Source organism: Ursus maritimus, unplaced genomic scaffold (genome assembly GCF_017311325.1).
Source record: "Ursus maritimus isolate PB19 unplaced genomic scaffold, ASM1731132v1 scaffold_6, whole genome shotgun sequence".
In the NCBI taxonomy this organism is placed as follows: Eukaryota; Metazoa; Chordata; class Mammalia; order Carnivora; family Ursidae; genus Ursus; species Ursus maritimus.
In genome coordinates, this window is record NW_024426774.1 from 63,255,547 (window position 1) to 63,273,192 (window position 17,646).

Here is a 17,646-nt window from a genome sequence, read left to right on the forward strand (position 1 = left end):
TTAATACTGACTACTCAGTATCCAAAAATATTATTTATTTTGGACTTTCCCAAGGTTGCATAGTGTTGAAAGTAACTGAGTGTCAAGTGTGGTTGGAATTAAAATTTTGACCTTTATGTGTGCCCTCACAAGCAATTCTAACACTAGTATTTGATTCAGAAACTATTTTTGAACTTGGACAGCTTGAGGGCTACAGCCTGTTGTTTTCCTACCAGTTATCTATAAAGCATCCTAAAAATTAGCATTTTAGAACATTAATTATCCCATTACATTTTGAGGAAATAAAACAATACATAGCTTGGCTTTTTTTTTGTCTGAGAATACATGAAAATAGCAAATGTAGCTTAATATAAAGAGGGAATTTTTTGCTGATACTGTTTTTTATTTTTTTAGTCAGGGAAAATTTATAATAATATAAAATTCACCATTTTACTAAATTTTTAAGTGTACAGTTCATCAGCATTAAATACATTCTCATTGTTGTGCAATCATCACCACTACCCATCTCAGAACTTTCCTCATCTTCCAAAGCTGAAACTTTATATCTGTTAAACAATAACTCCCTGTATCTCTTTTACTCCCAGCCCCTGGCAACCACCATTCTCTACTTTCTGTCCCTATGAATTTTACTACTGTAGGACATTAGTGGAATCATACAGTATTTGTCCTTTTATAACTGACTTATTTCACTTAGCATAATGTCTTTAAAGTTCATCTGGGTTTTAGCACGTGTCAGTGTCCTAACTTTTAAGACTAAATAATAGTCATAGTATGTATATACTACATTTTGTTTATTGATGGACAGTTGGGTTGCTTCCACTTTTTGCCTATTGTGAATAATGCTGTTATAAACATAGGTATACAAACAGCTGTTTGAGTCCCTGCTTTCAGTTCTCTTGCTGTCTATCCAGAAGAGAAACTGCTGGATCATATATGGTAGTTCTTTTTTTAACTTTCTTAGGACCTGCCATAATGTTTTCCATAGTGTCTGTACCATTTTACATTCCCTCCAACAGTACACAGGGTTCCAATTTCTCCATATCCTTGCCAACATTTATTATTTTCTGTTTTGGGGGCAAGGGGAAAGCCATTCTTTAAAGAGGGGATTTTAGTTTTTTATTTTTATTTATATTTTATGTGCTTATTTTGGTTTTACTTTTGATAGAACTATGATCTGTTCAGTTATTGGTGTTCTTATTCTTATTGAAAACACTGTAATGTGTTTCTCACTTTATTGTTTTCTTTGTTTTGGGTACTCTTTCCTCTATTTTAGTATAGTTTTTCCTCATAATCCTGTCTTTTTTAATAAGAGAAAGCACTGAGAGTACCAAGTGAAAGCGTGAGGAATTTGAGGAATTAAGAGCTTAAACTAGCTGGTGAAAGATGTAGAACTTTAGGGTTAATGCAATGCTTCCTCCAGGCCCCAACTTCCTACCAAAGTAACTTTTCTTTTTTTTTTTTTTAAATTAATTTATTTGAGAGAGAGAGAGAGCAGGGGAAAGGGCAAAAGGAGAAGGGGAGGGAATCTTAAGCAGACTCCATGCTCAGCAAGGAGCCCAGTGCAGGGCTCGATCCCAGGACCCCGAGATCATGACCAGAGCAGAAATCAAGAGTCAGGTGCTTAACCTCTTGAGCCACCTAAGCAAACCCCCCCCAAATAACTTTTCCGCACTTTTCTTTCTGTACTTTTCTTGGAATATCATGGTAATCTGCTGACTTTAGGTATCAGCTGTTATAATATAGTTAGAAATAACTTTAGTGTCCATAACACATTAAGAACTTTATATAAAGATAAAAGAGAGCTCAATTTTAAGTGGAAAAAACCAATTTGCTGATGATTATTTAGTCTTCACAAGAGTCTTCATAGATGGAAGTAAAACTATTTCTATGTCTATTTTTAACACCAGACTTCTTTATGCTCTAGAATGGGGCTTCAGTACAGTAGCCAGGGTGAGCCACATGTGGCTAAATTAAAATTAATTGCTATTAATTATTATTATTAATAAAATGAAAATTTCAATTTCTTAGTTGCACTAGCTACATTTTGATATTCAGTAGCCACTTATAGCTAGTGATTACTGTACTGGGCAACACTGATATAAAATGTTTGTTCCGATTATTCAACTTCAGAGTTTTATCTTCTCTCATTCTCTTTTCCATCTTGATAGTTTTTCTTTTTTCTGTCCCTCAAAATCCTATAACCTTTATTCTGTATTCTTTAAGAAGGCTTAACCTATTTATAAAGCATATTTGGAATTCTTAAAAACTTTTAGAGTTTGAATAAAGATGAGATTTAATAGAAATTGTGAGTATTTTAAGGGTAAAAGAAGAATTCTCATTGATTTGTGTTGAGTCTATGTTAAAGATGAGCTCCTAAAGATAGTATAAGTGAAGAAACAGTGGCTATAGGGCTTAGAAGGAAAGTTTATGTGTTAAGTTTAAACTGAAGGCAAACAAATATATGGCAGTTGAATTGGGAGAGCCTTCCAATGAGTCATAGTCATCACAACCCTGCTATTTTATGTGCTCATTGGCTCGAAAACCACACTTGGGCAACATCTTTGGAAGCATTAAATTTAAAAATTGGGCATACCATTCCTAAAAAGTTAGTTATGCTACATATGTACTATCAGAAAGTCATTCTTAATTGTTCTCACTAGACCTGTCAAATATTATTTACTAGATTAAAAAAAAATTTTTGTTTTTAAATTGACTAATTTTCATCCCATCCCCCCAAAACTCGATTTCCTAGTCACAGCTAGAAATTGTACATTGTTAGTAATTTAATTTTAAGTATTATTATTTCACTCTAATAATTTTGTTTTTACAGGACAGAACTATTTGCACCGATGGGAATGTGTTAAGTTAAATTGTAGGCAATAGAAGTAGAATGTTATAATTTGATATAATAAATATGTAGAGTACAAAGCAGAACCTTGCTAAGTTTCTTAATGATCAAAGAACCAGTTTTTCTTTTTGTGATATATTCTCTTCACTAGTAGTTGAGTAATTGGCCCAGGAGATGCAACTAAGCTAGACAAAGCACTGCTGTCTATTTTGTATGCACTTCTCATTTGGTAGCTGCAAGAATACAGTTATACCAGCAGTTGGATTGCAGTTTAAGAGATGTAGACGGGAGGCAGAGATATTAAGATGCATGTTAAACTGTTATTCAGTACTTACTAGAAAGAAAAAGATTAGGTTTACTTCATAATATTTTTAATTTATATAAAGATTTTTAAAAGTTATACAATAAAGAACTACTGCCTTTATTCCACTCAGTACATGTGTACTTGTATATATACTCTTAAATTTTTGCCCCTGGTAACTTTATGTTATGGTAGAAACAAATCAAATATTTATTGTACTACCTTATAAATGTTGAACTGGGCCTCAAAAGTAGGTTTCTTTTATTAAGATTGATAGGATGAAGATGTGAGAATGGATTGTAAGCTTGAAGTAAAAATTGCTTACAATTTTTTTTCCCAAGAAGAAAGGCTGTTTTGTTTGATGATAGCCAAAGACTGACTGAGCTTTTTGGCAGTATTCCGAATTCTGCCACTGACTCACTGTGTTTTTTGGCAAGTAACTTATCCTCCCTGAAACAAGTTCTTGATTCTTTACTTTTCTGTTTGTAAAGTTAGCATAATAATATTGTACTGACCTCAGATGGGTTGTGTAATGGTTTCCCACTTTAGAACTTTACAGCATAAAAATAGTATGGGTTTTCAGTGCTGTGCTTTTTAAATAAATATTTCTAAATTGTTATCTTTTCATTAGGTAAGTATATTAGACCATTTAAATGCAAAACAAACAAAACCCTCATTGTACTGTTCAAAACATAACGAAGTTTTTTGGCCTGATGAGTTTTTGGTTATTTACAACATATTATGACTATAGTGCATAAAATGTGAGTGATCATTTTATTAATTTCTTTTAGTGTCAGAAAAAAGAAGAATTTATTGAAAGAATTCAAGGTTTAGATTTTGATACAAAGGCAGCAGTTGCAGCACATATTCAAGAGGTAATAACCTACACATAGTTTTTATATACTAATTTTTTTGAAGCTTGTGGTGTGTTTATATCTCCCCAAATACTTGAAGTCCTAGGGCAAGCAAGAACAAATCAAGGTCAGATACAGATGAACCCTGCCGTTAGACACATTATCGTCTTCTCTTTAGAGGTAACTTCTTAAACGAATCCTCATGGCACAGTGCTAACTTCAGTGTACTGTTGCCTTTATCCATAGGGACGTTAGGTAGAAAGTGTTTAAGGAATGAAGTGTATGTCTTTGTTAGCACAGAATGAACAGTATTGTAAATGGAAGCAGCAGAAAGTGGACCACTTTCTTCAATTCAATTCAAAACTAAAGTGAGAGGTAAGATGATAACCTTAGTACTAAGCCATTCCAGTGATTTCCGTTTGAATGAATGGACACAGTATAATTTTTATTGAAGATATTACTTGAATTATAACGCATTAGTGATTTGTAACATCCATATAAAAACTAAGTCTAGGACATATTATGCAGTAATAAGTAATTAAGTTAACAGATGGATTTTAAAAGCTGCTATTTCTGTATCTATCTAGTCTTGAGCTTTTAATCTTATACACTTAACAAGACTTTTTAGAACTAGAGCATGTTAAACTCTACATGTTGATTAGAAAGAGAACTAAGGAAAGGGAGAGAATTTTTAAATAGTAAAAACTGGTAGTGTTTAAAATATTCTCTATTTGAATGACCTGTGTTGCATATATCATCTTTCCTCTTCGTTAGCATTCATAGAGTCCAGCTTTCTTGTCTGTAATATTGTTGTCAACAGTAAGCATATTAGAGCTCCACAAGATAGAGGGAGGGTTTTTGGTAGTTTCCCCTTACATACGTTTGTCTGTTTATGCTAGCTTTGTGGTTTGTATTTTATTTTGAATAAATGCTAAGTATTGCAAGTTACTAAATTTGCCATCATTCTTGAAAGTGTTATTTTTGTGGTTTCTTGTGAAAGTTAAAGCAGAATATCAGAATCACAGTGAGAAAAGGAAAGCAAGAAATAAGTATTTCATTTATGTAACTTTTCCATTCTTTAAAAAATCCTTATTTTAGTAGTCCTTTTCTCCTAAGGTTCTGTGACAGTGTCATCTTCAGACTCTATAAAGATGTAGCTTTTCAAGTATAAAAATGCAATAACATATATCCTACAGGATTAAAAAACTTTGGCTTTTGAATCAAGCACAATAAATTTAGTCTTACCTAAAGAAAAGTTCAACTGATTTTGTTAAAACAGTTGTCAAACATATCAATATTACCTTCCCCTAGTAATGCCTGAATTAAATGTTTAACTTTTTAGTTGGCAGAAAAACAAATGTAAATTTATTTATAGATAATATTTAGTAAAAATAATTCTTATTTTTAGCTTTTTCATCATTCATTAATTTCAGCTGTTCTTTAGGCATCATATTTGCTTCTCATATTTTTATGATAAGGGATATATGATATTTGAGCTAATATTGTACTAAAATGAAATCAGTTTTTAAGTATTAGCCATTCTAAAAAATTGTTTATTTTGGTTGCTTTGCTAAAGGTAACCCATAATCAGGAAAATGTGTTTGATCTGCAATGGATGGAAGTGACCGATATGTCTCAAGAGGAAGTAGAACCACTCTTGAAAAATATGGCATTACATCTAAAAAGACTTATAGATGAGAGAGATGAACATTCAGAGGTTTGTAAACTTCTTTCAGTATATTGTGAAAGTTTGCTTTCCAAAAAGAGTGATTTCAGAGGGTTTTCAAAATTGATACTCTGTTTCTTAGAAACAGGTAATAAAGTACTTTATGTGTGTTTTTTGTGCAACACAGGAACCAAAAAAGGGTAGATAAGAGCCCCAAATTGCTAGTGAAGAGATTGCGATTAGATTTTTTCCCCATCCTTTCTTTTAAATTATTAATCTGATTTTGTTCTCGTGTGTTTTTAAGTCATCCCCACAGCTCTGGCAACAGTACAAAAGTGTGAAACTGAAAATACTATTGATGTAAATGGAAAAATCATTGCCTTGAAGCATGAGAATTTGCTTAAGGTTAATTTCTTAGTTTTATTGCCACATTTGAGGTTGGAAAAATAAGTTTAATAAAAGGAGAATAACAGGTGTTCTGAATAAAATGTCTCACAAAAGGTCTCAAATTTTTGTAGTCAGTAAATGAGGTGTGATTTTAAAAAAGAATTATTATAGGCTCCTGTAAGAGAGTACTTTGCTTTTTTAAAAGAGTAAAATTGTACCAGGTATTTTGCCTGCACTCTCTGAAAACAGCTAATAATTTTATAGGAGTCTAGACTTCAGTGCATGTGATGGTGAGTAGTATTTTGTTAATAGCAGACCAAAGTACTCTGCCGTTCAGAAGAATGTGTAGCTTTGATCAGTTTTTCCATTTACATGGGAGAGACAGGTGTGTGGGGGGGGGTTAAAGATTTATTTATTTATTTATTTATTTATTAGAGAGAGTGTGAGCGGGAGGGGCAGAGGGAATGGGAGAGAGCATCTCAAGCTGACTCTGCACTGAGCATGGAGCCCAATGTAGACATCAATCCCAGCACCCTGACATCATGACCTGAGCCAAAACCAAGAGTTGGACGCTTAACTGAGTACACCACCAGGCCGCCCCTGGAAGAGACAGTTTTGAGCTTATTTACAGAGAATTTGATTACTCTTTGGGCTAATGAAAGACTTGCATAGAAGAAATTCCTAAAGGTTTTTCTTTTTTTTCCTGAACAATATAGATGGGAATTTTCAGTTTTTCTTTAGGCATTAAAAGAGAACAAAAGATGGGAAATAAATACTTTAGAGCAACAACTAAATTTTTAAAAAAATCTAAGACAGTAAGAGCAAAGGAAGTGTGAATTGGAAAAAATGGCCCTAATATATATCAAACTTATCCTGAGATACTGAGATTACTTCATTTTCAATCGGAGTTTTGACCCATATGCTTTATCTTCTTATATTAGCACCTTTTTACCGCTTTATTAATTTTCTACAATATTCTTCTATTTGTATTTCTTCTATTTGTGTTTTGATAAGATGTCCTCCAGCTTCTGAGGGCATGTATGCATTGTTTGATCTCAATTCCATGAAGTTATTAATATAGGATGAAGAAGGAGGATATTATTTTGGAGAAATGAGAACAAAATGTTTGTCATTATATGATTTATGTTAAAACTAAGGAATATGAAACACTATACTGATTGTTTGAAAAACTTTTTAAAATATATTATCCTGCCTGATTAAGCATTTTGGTTGAATTTGTTTTTTTAACAAGAAAAAAGTGGTCGTGTTCTCTTGTCTCAAGGTATTTGGAAACAAGTTGCTAGCTGGTTTAAACCCAGTTCTCTAGGGGAAAATTTTTTAATTTGGGTCACCAGTGGACTAATTAGAAAAGATCCTTAAAAATAATTATGAAAAATATTAGACAAATGTAAACACAATATATAAATGGAATAATTTTGTAGCAATCAATTGGCTTGAAACAGGTTCTTATTTAGATTTTTCCCTTTAGCTCTTCTGTTTTTCCCTCCAAAATATTTTATATAAAAATTTTATATAAAAAATAAAATAGAAGAAAGTTATATGTCACACTGAATAAACACATTGAAAACGTGTGTATGGTTGTGGTTTCTAATTTCTCTACAAAATTTACCAGCCATGCTGGAGGAAAGAAAGGAGTATCATATTCATAACATTTTTTGGAACATTCAGAGTACAAAAGCATCATGTTCATTTTTAAGTGCAAAGAAAACTTACAATAAAAGACTTTAAAAATTACAAATAAAAATCTGTACATTAAGATACCTTTAAGGCCCTTCCATGTGTGTAGCATTATGTAGAAAGAAAAATGGAACTTCCAAGAGAGGAACCATCACATCAGGTCTTACACATACATCTGGGCCTTTCCAGCTTGCAAACCCATCTTTCTTAAGGGGAAGGTGTGCTCCTTGTTTGTGCCATGCTTATCCACAAACACCATGCTGAAGGAATAGAGTAGAAGTTGCAGTAACAGCCTGAGTGGCAGAGCTAGTGCTGGAGGCATAATTTTTGCTCCTATCCTGTTGACGGGGCTCAGGAACTTGCCTGTCAGGTCCACCGCGGTGATGTGTCAAAGATCCAGGCCATACTGTGCTTGTGAAGACATTCCCATCTGCAGCCAGTAGAGGAGGGCTGTAGATAAGGACACAGTGAAGAGTCTCCTTTTCTCATAAAACTGGTATAGGAGTCATAAAACTGCTCTTCTGACACCCACATTGATGTTCATGGCTGTGCAGGTGGGCTCCATGCCAATCCAGGTTAGGTTGAATCAACAGACTCTAGCAGGGTTACCCTGTAGCTTGTAGCCACTTATGCAAGAGAACTAGCAGGTGGCTGTATTTATTGCTGCTGCTGGAACACATCATGTAAGCGTACCCTAGGGTGTTGAGTTTACTTTTTTGTCTGACTCTTACTTTAACTTGAAATTTGCAAATGTCCTTATTCTCAGCTCTGTCATAGACTGTACTGGGTTTGTGACCTCCTAGAAAATTTGAGCTTTGGAGGATCCCTTTTAGAATAACATCAGTTAGAATTCTTTCTGCTTGTTTCTTCCCTCAGGGGTCTCCAAGGAACCCAGACTGGCAGCTTATTAAGTTAAGCAATGCATTTCTTCATACTTAGCCACTTAATTCTAGGAGGTTCCATATCAACAAGGGAGGCTAGTTGGCTGCTCCAGGGCTTTCTGTCCATACATGTTGTATATCCTGATGAGCAGTAATACTCCGGGAGTTAAAGTAGGCACCATCTATGCACTTAAATATCCTCCATTTACTGTCATGGCAAGGGTTAGACATCCCTTTCAGTCAGTATTAGGAAGCTTCAGGCTGCTCACAGGGGATGCCCTTCCTTGTCAAAACAGAGTCCTTTTTTTCTGTTTTGATTGATCTTTTGTGGTAATTCTTTTATTTCATCTAGAAAGTGTAATTTGTTCACTCTTTTTAATTATTCTTCACTCCTATTAATTCTGTGTAACATGTATTTCTTAAATCCTCCTCTTTTACTAAAAACCAAATAGATTTTAATGAATTTAAGATCTCTTTATTGTCACTCTTTATTTTATGCCAAGCATTATGTTATGTGTATAATAAACTATCTTTGTAAGTCAGTACAATGACCCCATCTTAAAAAAAGAAGATACTTGAGCTCAGGGAAGTTAAACTGTTTCCCAAATCTGATTCCAACCCGTGTTCCAGTTTCTAAAACCTTTGCCCAAAACCATGATTGTGCTGAGCACATCTCTGATTCTTTTCTTTAATTGGGAGTTCTGTAAGTAGAGTTATTAAGTCACTTGAATTTTTTTCTTAGCTTTGGTATATCTTTTTCTGTTATATATATTCTTCAGGGTATATTAATAAATACCTGCTTTTTGCAAGATCTTGTGCTAAGAGTGCTTGGGAGCAACAAACTGACAAACTTTCAAAAAAGGATGAAAGATTGTTACAATCTGCTGGGGAAGTTATTTTAATAAAATAATTCAGGGGTTTTTTTATTAAGTTTTTGTTTAGGTTCCAGTTAGTTGACATACAGTGTAATACTAGCTTCAGGTGTAGAATTTGGTAATTCAACACTTCATACAATACCCTGTGCTCATCACAAGAAATGCAGTCCTTAATCCCCACCACCTGTTTCACCCATCACCCCACCCACCTCCCCTCTGGTAAACATCAGTTTGTTCTCTGTACTTAAGAGTCTGTTTCTTGGTTTGCCTCTCTCTCTCTTTTCCCCCTTTGCTCATTCGTGGTTTTTGTTTGTTTCTTAAATTACACATATGAGTGACTTATTTCACTTAGTATAATACTCTCTAGCTCTATCCATGTTGTTGCAATGGCAAGATTTCATTCTTTTTTATGGCTGAGTAATACTCCATTACATACACACACACACACACACACACACACACACACACACACCACACCACACCACACCACACCACATATTCTTTATCCATTTGTCAGTCAGTGGGCATTTGGACTGTTTCCATAGTTTGGCTGTTGTATCCCTTTGAATTAGTATTTTTGTATTCTTTGGGTAAATACCTAGTAGTGTAATTGAGGTTCGGAGGGTGGTTCTATTTTTAACTTTTTGAGGAACCTCCATTCTGTTTTCCAGAGTGGCTGCACCGGTTTGCATTCCCACCAGCAGTGCAAGAGGGTTCCCATTTCTCCACATCCTCACCAACATCTGTTGTTTCTTGTGCTTTTGATTTTAGCCATTCTGACAGGTGTGAGATGACATCTCTTTGTAGTTTTGATTTGTTTTCCCTGATAATGAGTGACATTGAGCTTCTTTTCCTGTGTCTGTTGGCCATCTGTCCGTCTTTGGAAAAATGGTCATGTCTTCACATTTTTAAATTGGATTATTCATTTTTTGGGTATTGAGTTTTATAAGTTCTTCATAGATTTTAGATACTAACCCTTTATCAGATATGTCATTTGCAAAAATCTTCTCCCATTCTGTAGGTTGCCTTTTAGTTTTGTTGATTGTTTCCTTTGCTGTGCAAAAGCTTTTTATTTTGATGAAGTCCCTATAGTTGATTTTTGCTTGTGTCTCCCTTGCCTCAAGAGACACACCTAGAAAGCAGTTGCTACAGCCAGTGTCAAAGAGGTTACTGCCTGTGTTCTCCTAGGATTTTTATGGTTTCAGGTCTCACATTTAGTTCTTTAATCCATTTTGAATTGATTTTTGCGTTTGTATAAGAAAGTGGTCCAGTTTCATTCTTTTACAGGTCACTGTCCAGTTTCCTAATGCCATTTGTTGAAGAGACTTTTTTTTCCATAGGATATTCTCTCCTGCTTTGTTGAAGATTAATTGACCATATAGTTGTGGGTTCACTTCTAGGTTTTCTGTCCCATTGACCTACGTGTCAGTTTTTGTGCCAGTACCATACTGTTTTGATCACTAGACCTTTGTAATATAACTGTATAAAAACTCTGGAGTTGGGGCGCCTGGGTGGCTCAGTCGTTAAGCGTCTGCCTTTGGCTCAGGGCGTGATCCCGGCGTTCTGGGATCGAGCCCCACATCAGGCTTCTCCGATGGGAGCCTGCTTCTTCCTCTCCCACTCCCCCTGCTTGTGTTCCCTCTCTCGCTGGCTGTCTCTCTCTCTGTCAAATAAATAAATAAAATCTTTTTTTAAAAAAAAAAGTCTGGAGTTATGATGCCTCCAGCTTTGCTTTACTGTAATAAAATTTTGAAAGCAATAAGTACCCCCCCCAAAATTGTATATCTAAATACTATAGGAATTTAGAGAAGGAAGACATTACTTACAGTTGCTAGTGGAATGTCTAGCATCAAAAGCATCAGAGAAGGCTCATGAAATTAGATTATGCTTTAGTAACATTTTTTGTCAGGTTTTTTTAAAAATGTTTGGAGGCCTTGAGCTAAAGAAACTACTACCATTAGAGAAAAGTCACATTGTCTACATAATCTTTAATGGAAAATGCCTCTGAATATTCTTAACTCTTAGTACGAGGTTTCTTTCTTTTTTCTTTTTAGAAAATATTTCGCAGCCCATAGTTCTTTTGTACACTGGCATCTGGAAACTCTTGATATCTCCATAATACCACGTACTAAGTTCAGATGTAGCACATGTCTTCTGTACTTTTCTTGAGTTTTCCACTTTGTGAATCATTGAACTCAATAATTTTGAGCAGCTGTTTTGGGCTCAGTACTATGCTAAATGAGATCAGAGATACAGAGGAGGTATAAGAAAGATTGTATCAGGTTTATGGGGGAAAAACCACATTGTAAATGAAAAACACAAGATAGCATATAATTAAATTCTAATTTCTTTGTGCATGAAACAAATATTTATTAAGTACTATGCACAGGCACTATTATTAGGTTAAGGAGATGTTAGAAGACAAGATTAAAGATAATGGAGACAGTAAGAAAATAAATAAAACTTGACTCCATGAAGACTGAGCCTGGGCTACTATGGAGATTACTAGTAACACTATTCACAGAGACAGGCACTTGGGCTGGGCGTGCTGGGTAGGTGGATAAGATGAGTAGTGTCAGTGAATGTATAAACTACCCTTCAAAAAGTAGCAATGAAAGAGAAGTAGAAGCGTAACAGAGGGAAATGTGGTCTTTTTTTTTTTTTTCCTAGATAGAAGATACTTGTATATATTTGAAGATCAAGGAGAAAAAAGCTAGTAGGAAGAGAGAAGCTGAAAATGTTCCAGAAATAAGGAGTATATGTTGGGAGCAAAAGATGCATAAAAATGGAGGATTTAATCTTAGGTGGTTTTGTTTCTTTGACAAGTTGGAGGAGAGGTCATTTATCAGAAGTGATAATAGCAGTTTACAGATGGAGGCTTAAGTAGAAAAAAATATGTTTAAAACAGTCATTGTAGAGAAATTTGTCAAGAAATTAAGATTTTCAATTAAAGGATTGATGGGCATTGAAAAGAGCTTAACTGAAAATAGATGGCAAGATGTGTCATAGGACTGTGTATTTTCTTGTTTGTTTTCCTTTTAGAGTTCTTTATTAGCTTGGAGAAGGAATTTTAAAAAAATGATGGTGGGTAAGGAAAATGACATAGTGTTTGAGTCAAACTTGAATTTGAATCCCTGTTATACCTGTCATTAAATGTGTGACTTTGTTAAGTTAATCTATATGAGCCTCAATTTCCTTATTTTAAAATAGCCATAATGCCTCTATTGTAGATTATAGTATTGGATGAAATCTTGTTGGAAATTCCCCTAATTGGAATTCTGTAAATATTCATTCCCTTTTGTTTTTCCCCAAAGAGTGGGCTGTAGTCAAAGAATGGCATTGTAGTGTTACATTGGAAAGTAAGGATGACAGTTAAACTCTTAACTGTAGTTTCAAGCTGAGTAGAAACTCTAGAGTAGCCAGGAATAATCTGTACAGAAAGGAGGAGTTGAGTGATGAAGGGTTCAGGTGTACGTATGGTGCCATCGGAGTAATGCTAGTAAAGGAGGCATGGCACAAGAGAAGAGGAGTGGTTCCTTCATTGGAAAAGTCTGTATGTATTGAATAAGCAGTGGATGTGGAGTTGTAAAGAGAAAAGGGACTGAGAAGTTGTGTTCTGTAGCTTATTAGTAGGGCCACTGGAATTTGTGAAAGCAGTAGTTGGGCAGACCTTGATTAGGTGCTGAAATATATCCCAAGGATGAAGAAATGAATCCTTATGGGTGGTTTAAAAAAACAAAAGAAGAAGAAGAAGGATAAAGTAATGATTTAGTGAGGGCATTATAAGACTTGGTGATAAGAAAGCAAAAATGGTGATTTCCTGGTCCTGAGGTGGTTAACCCACCTATTCTACCTGGAGTAAAACAGTTGAAATTACTATTCAAGATAATTTCTGTGTGCCTGAGAAGTTTGAAAGAATAGCTGAGAAATTGGTCTAGAATAAGAGAATTTTCCAATAAGAGGAAAATTGGAGGAATGGAGGAATTTGAGGTAAATATAAGGTTAAGTAGCCCTTAAAGTTCAGAATTGGGAAAAGTAGAATGAGATTTGTGTCCCATGGAGAGACTAAAGAAAGGAATAAAGGAAATGTTGAGATGGGAAGCAGATTACAACTAGTATTGCAAGAAAGAGAACATAGAATATGGAGTCAAGAGATTGGACCTGGGGGCGCCTGGGTGGCGCAGTCGTTAAGCGTCTGCCTTCGGCTCAGGGCATGATCCTGGCATTCTGGGATCGAGCCCCACGTCAGGCTCCTCCACTGGAAGCCTGCTTCTTCCTCTCCCACTCCCCCTGCTTGTGTTCCCTCTCTCGCTGGCTGTCTCTCTCTCTCTGTTAAATAAATAAATAAAATCTTTAAAAAAAAAGAGAGAGAGAGATTGGACCTGGAGTCTTGGCATTGCTACAAGTTTTGTGATCACGGACAAATCAGTCTCTGTGCCTCAGTTACGTTAACCTGCAGAGTTAAGAGATTGAACAAAACCTCTGAGGTTTTCTTGGTCCCTCTGAGATCCCTTTTTACAATTCTACAGCGATATTGTAGAATTCTGCAGTGATGGCAAGGTTGTATTTCTGTGCTGTCCAATACAGTAATCACTAGCTACATGTGGCTGTTATATACTTAAAATGCGGCTAGTATGACTAAGGAACTGTATTTTTAACCTTTTAAATTTGTAATTAGGGATGCCTAGGTGGCTCAGTCGGTTAAGCGTCTGCCTTCGGCTCAGGTCATAATCCCAGGGGCCTGGGATCAAGTCCTGCGTCAGGCTCCTTGCTCAGCAGGGAGCCTGCTTTTCCCTCTGCCTGCGGCTCCACCTGCTTGTGCACGCATGTGTGCCCGCGCTCTCTTTCTCTCTCTCTCTCCCCCTTCTTCTCTGACAAATTAATTAATTAATTAATTAACTAATAATATCTTTATAAAAAATAAACTTGTAATTAAATAGCCACTTGTGCTACTGGCTACCATATTGGACAGCATAGTTGTAGACCTGTTGCTCTTGGGTTGGTTTCTTTCCTATGTCAACAAGTCTTTTACACCTTCCTAACAGTTGCTGTTTAGTGTAGTTATTTTACTACAATTGATTCCCTTTGTTAAAAAATTAGGAAGGGGAAAAAAAGTATTAAGTCTTGTTCTAACGTTATCCAGTAAATAGCTAATCCATGAACTGTTGCATGAAACTTTTTAAAAAGAGAGCTAACTATCACAAAGTTATTTTTGACTGGTGAATTGGTTTCGGTATTATAGGATAGTACTTAGTGAATAGTTTTGATGTGTTTCGTTCTCTGATATGTAGAATACTAACAGTGATTCTGTGTTTATTTCTATGTTTCCTTAGACTATCATAGAACTCTCTGAAGAACGGGATGGTCTTCATTTTTTACCGCATGCCTCTTCATCTGCACAGTCACCCTGTGGTTCTCCAGGCATGAAGCGAACGGAAAGTCGACAACATCTGTCGGTGGAACTGGCAGATGCTAAGGCAAAGATAAGAAGGCTTAGGCAGGAATTGTAAGTTGGTGATTTTCAAGGCTTATTGAATTTACATGGTTGCAAAGGTGACCTAAAAATGTTTTTTCAGCTTATGGAATATAGATCAGTTTTTCCGACTGCTAGCTTGTGTCATAGTTTTCACTAGTATTTGTCAAAATGAAAAATAAGGAGACTGGCATAACGTTTTCCTAATCCTAAATCTTATCAATTTAAAGATTGTCCTTTATTCTGAATTCATGTCCTTCCTACCTTTCTTATATTAAAACGATCTTTCTTTTATAATATATTGTTCTTTCTTGGCAAATTGGGGTCTCCTTAATTTTTTAAATTTTATATTCTTTGACATCCAAAATACTGGCAACCACTGATTCAGCCAATAAGCTTAGTTCTTTAAAAGTTAATATTATAAAAGACTGAATTGTTGGTATACAGTATTATACAAAATAATTTTGTGTGTGTACCTTCTGTGTTGAGTAATTGAAATGCCTGAGTCATGTACTTAGACGTAGTAAATATTCAGATTGGTTAGTGCTGATGAAATTACATTTATTTAACTTTCAAAGATCATTTGAGAAAAGTCAGTGTAAATGTCACATAAGTATTCCTTGGTGAATCACATGTAAAGGCATAACGAGTCTCTGCTGGAGATTTTTTATTTTGTACTTTAAAAAGAACAAAGGATTTTTATGTTTGGGGCCTTTTTCTTTTCTTTTTTTCTTTTTGGTTTGTTTTCCTGGAATTTGGGCTTCAGTGTAGATTTAAAATTTAAAGCCACAATATAACAATTAAGTTTATTCACTGATTATTTAAAGCAGTTAGTTTAAGAAAGTGATTGAATATGCAAGGTAGAAAAAATATACAGTCTATAGGAAAATTTGAAAACAAAAAAAATACAGCTTTCATTGTGGATGTCTGCGCTATTATGTATCTATTGAAGTGAACACGCCCAGGATATTCTATAAACAGCTGCACCAGGAAAATTAGGGAAGAGATTGCTGTTATTAGTTTGACTGGCAGCTAATGGATAGCCTAAACAGTGAACACTAGTTTGTGCCATATAATTTAGCACAATCTTCTCCAGTCTTTAGATAAAGCATGCAATTAGAACTGTAATGATGGTTGTGAATTCATTTAACATTTTGCACTGTATTAGAATTTGATTTTTAAATGAAATTTACTTGGCCATGGAGTTTATTAAAATCCCAAACAACTTAGGGAGATTGATAAAATTTGGTTTCTCATATACTGACTGGAAAATGTAAGAATATTATTAATGAGTAAATAAATATGCCAGATATAGCAACTATTCCCAATAACTAACATTTCATCAAATACCATCTTTTTGTCCTTTGAAAATGTGTTTCTTCACAGATTTCTTTTATTAACATTTGTTCTAAGTCTTTTTGTTGGGACAGATCTTTCCAAAATAATGAAGTATGGAAATCGTGGTGGTTAAAAATAGTTCCGGTTGCCTTATACCTAATGGAAATAAATAATTGTAATGAGAACATGCAGATTAACTAATAGCATACTTACTTACAGGTGGTACATTATAATATAATTGCTTTTAGTTTATTAATATGCAGAGTAAAAATGTAATTTGCAATTTGGTTTTTTTTTCTTTTCAGATTTTTATTTAAATTCTTGTTAGTTAACATATAGTGTAGTATTGGTTTCAGGAGTAGAATTTAGTGATTCATCACTTACATACAACACCCAGTGCTCATCACAACCAGTGCCCTCCTTAATACCCATCACCCGTTTGGCCCATCCCTCACCCACCTCCCCTCCATCAACCCTCAGTTTGTTCTCTCTATTGTTAAGAGTCTCTTATGGTTTGCTTCCCTCTCTTTTTTCTTTTTTTTTCTTTCCCATATGTTCATCTGTTTTGTTTCTTCCACATATGAGTGAAATCATATGGTACTTGTCTTTCTCTGACTGACTTATTTCACTTAGCATTATGCACTCTAGCACATCATTGCAAATGGCAAGATTTCATTCTTTTTGATGGCCCAGTAATACTCCGTTGTGTATATACACACCACATCTTCTTTATCCATTCATCATGGATGGATGTTTGGGCTCTTTCCACAGTTTGGCTATTGTTTTTGTTGTTTTGTTTTGTTTTGTTTTAAGATTTCATTTATTAGAGAGACAGAGTGTGTGTACACACAAGCACGGGAGGGGTAGAGGGAGAGGGAGAAGTAGGCTCCCCCATAAGCGGGGAGCCCAATGCAGGGCTTGATTATAGGACCCTGAGGTTATGACCTGAGCCAAAGGCAGATGCTTAACCAACTGAACCACCCAGGTGCCCCCATAGTTTGAATATTGTTTTGTTTTTTTTTTTTTTTAAGATTTTATTTATTTATGTGACAGAGAGACAGCCAGTGAGAGAGGGAACACAGCAGGGGAGTGAGAGAGGAAGAAGCAGGCTCCCAGCGGAGGAGCCCGATGTGGGACTCGATCCCGGAACGCCGGGATCACGCCCTGAGCCGAAGGCAGACGCTTTAACGACTGCGCTACCCAGGCGCCCCTCCCCCATAGTTTGAATATTGTTGATAATGATGCTGTAAACATCAGGGTACATGTATCCCTTCGAATTATATTTTAGTATCTTTTGAGTAAATACCTAGTAGTGTTAATTGCTG

The 17,646-nt window shown here is 35.2% G+C and overlaps 1 protein-coding gene and 1 pseudogene across 1 annotated transcript in view; one reads left to right on the forward strand and one right to left on the reverse strand.

Annotated features, from left to right (window-relative positions):
• The window catches only part of CCDC88A (coiled-coil domain containing 88A), a 123,131-nt gene that overhangs the window by 46,250 nt on the left and 59,235 nt on the right, over positions 1-17,646 (forward strand). The window contains exons 6-8 of the mRNA XM_040623469.1: positions 3,941-4,024; positions 5,580-5,720; positions 14,844-15,016. Of these exons, the coding sequence (XP_040479403.1) occupies positions 3,941-4,024; positions 5,580-5,720; positions 14,844-15,016 (398 nt within the window). The remainder of the gene's footprint in view (positions 1-3,940; positions 4,025-5,579; positions 5,721-14,843; positions 15,017-17,646) is intronic.
• LOC103671732 lies at positions 7,918-11,700 on the reverse strand (annotated as a pseudogene).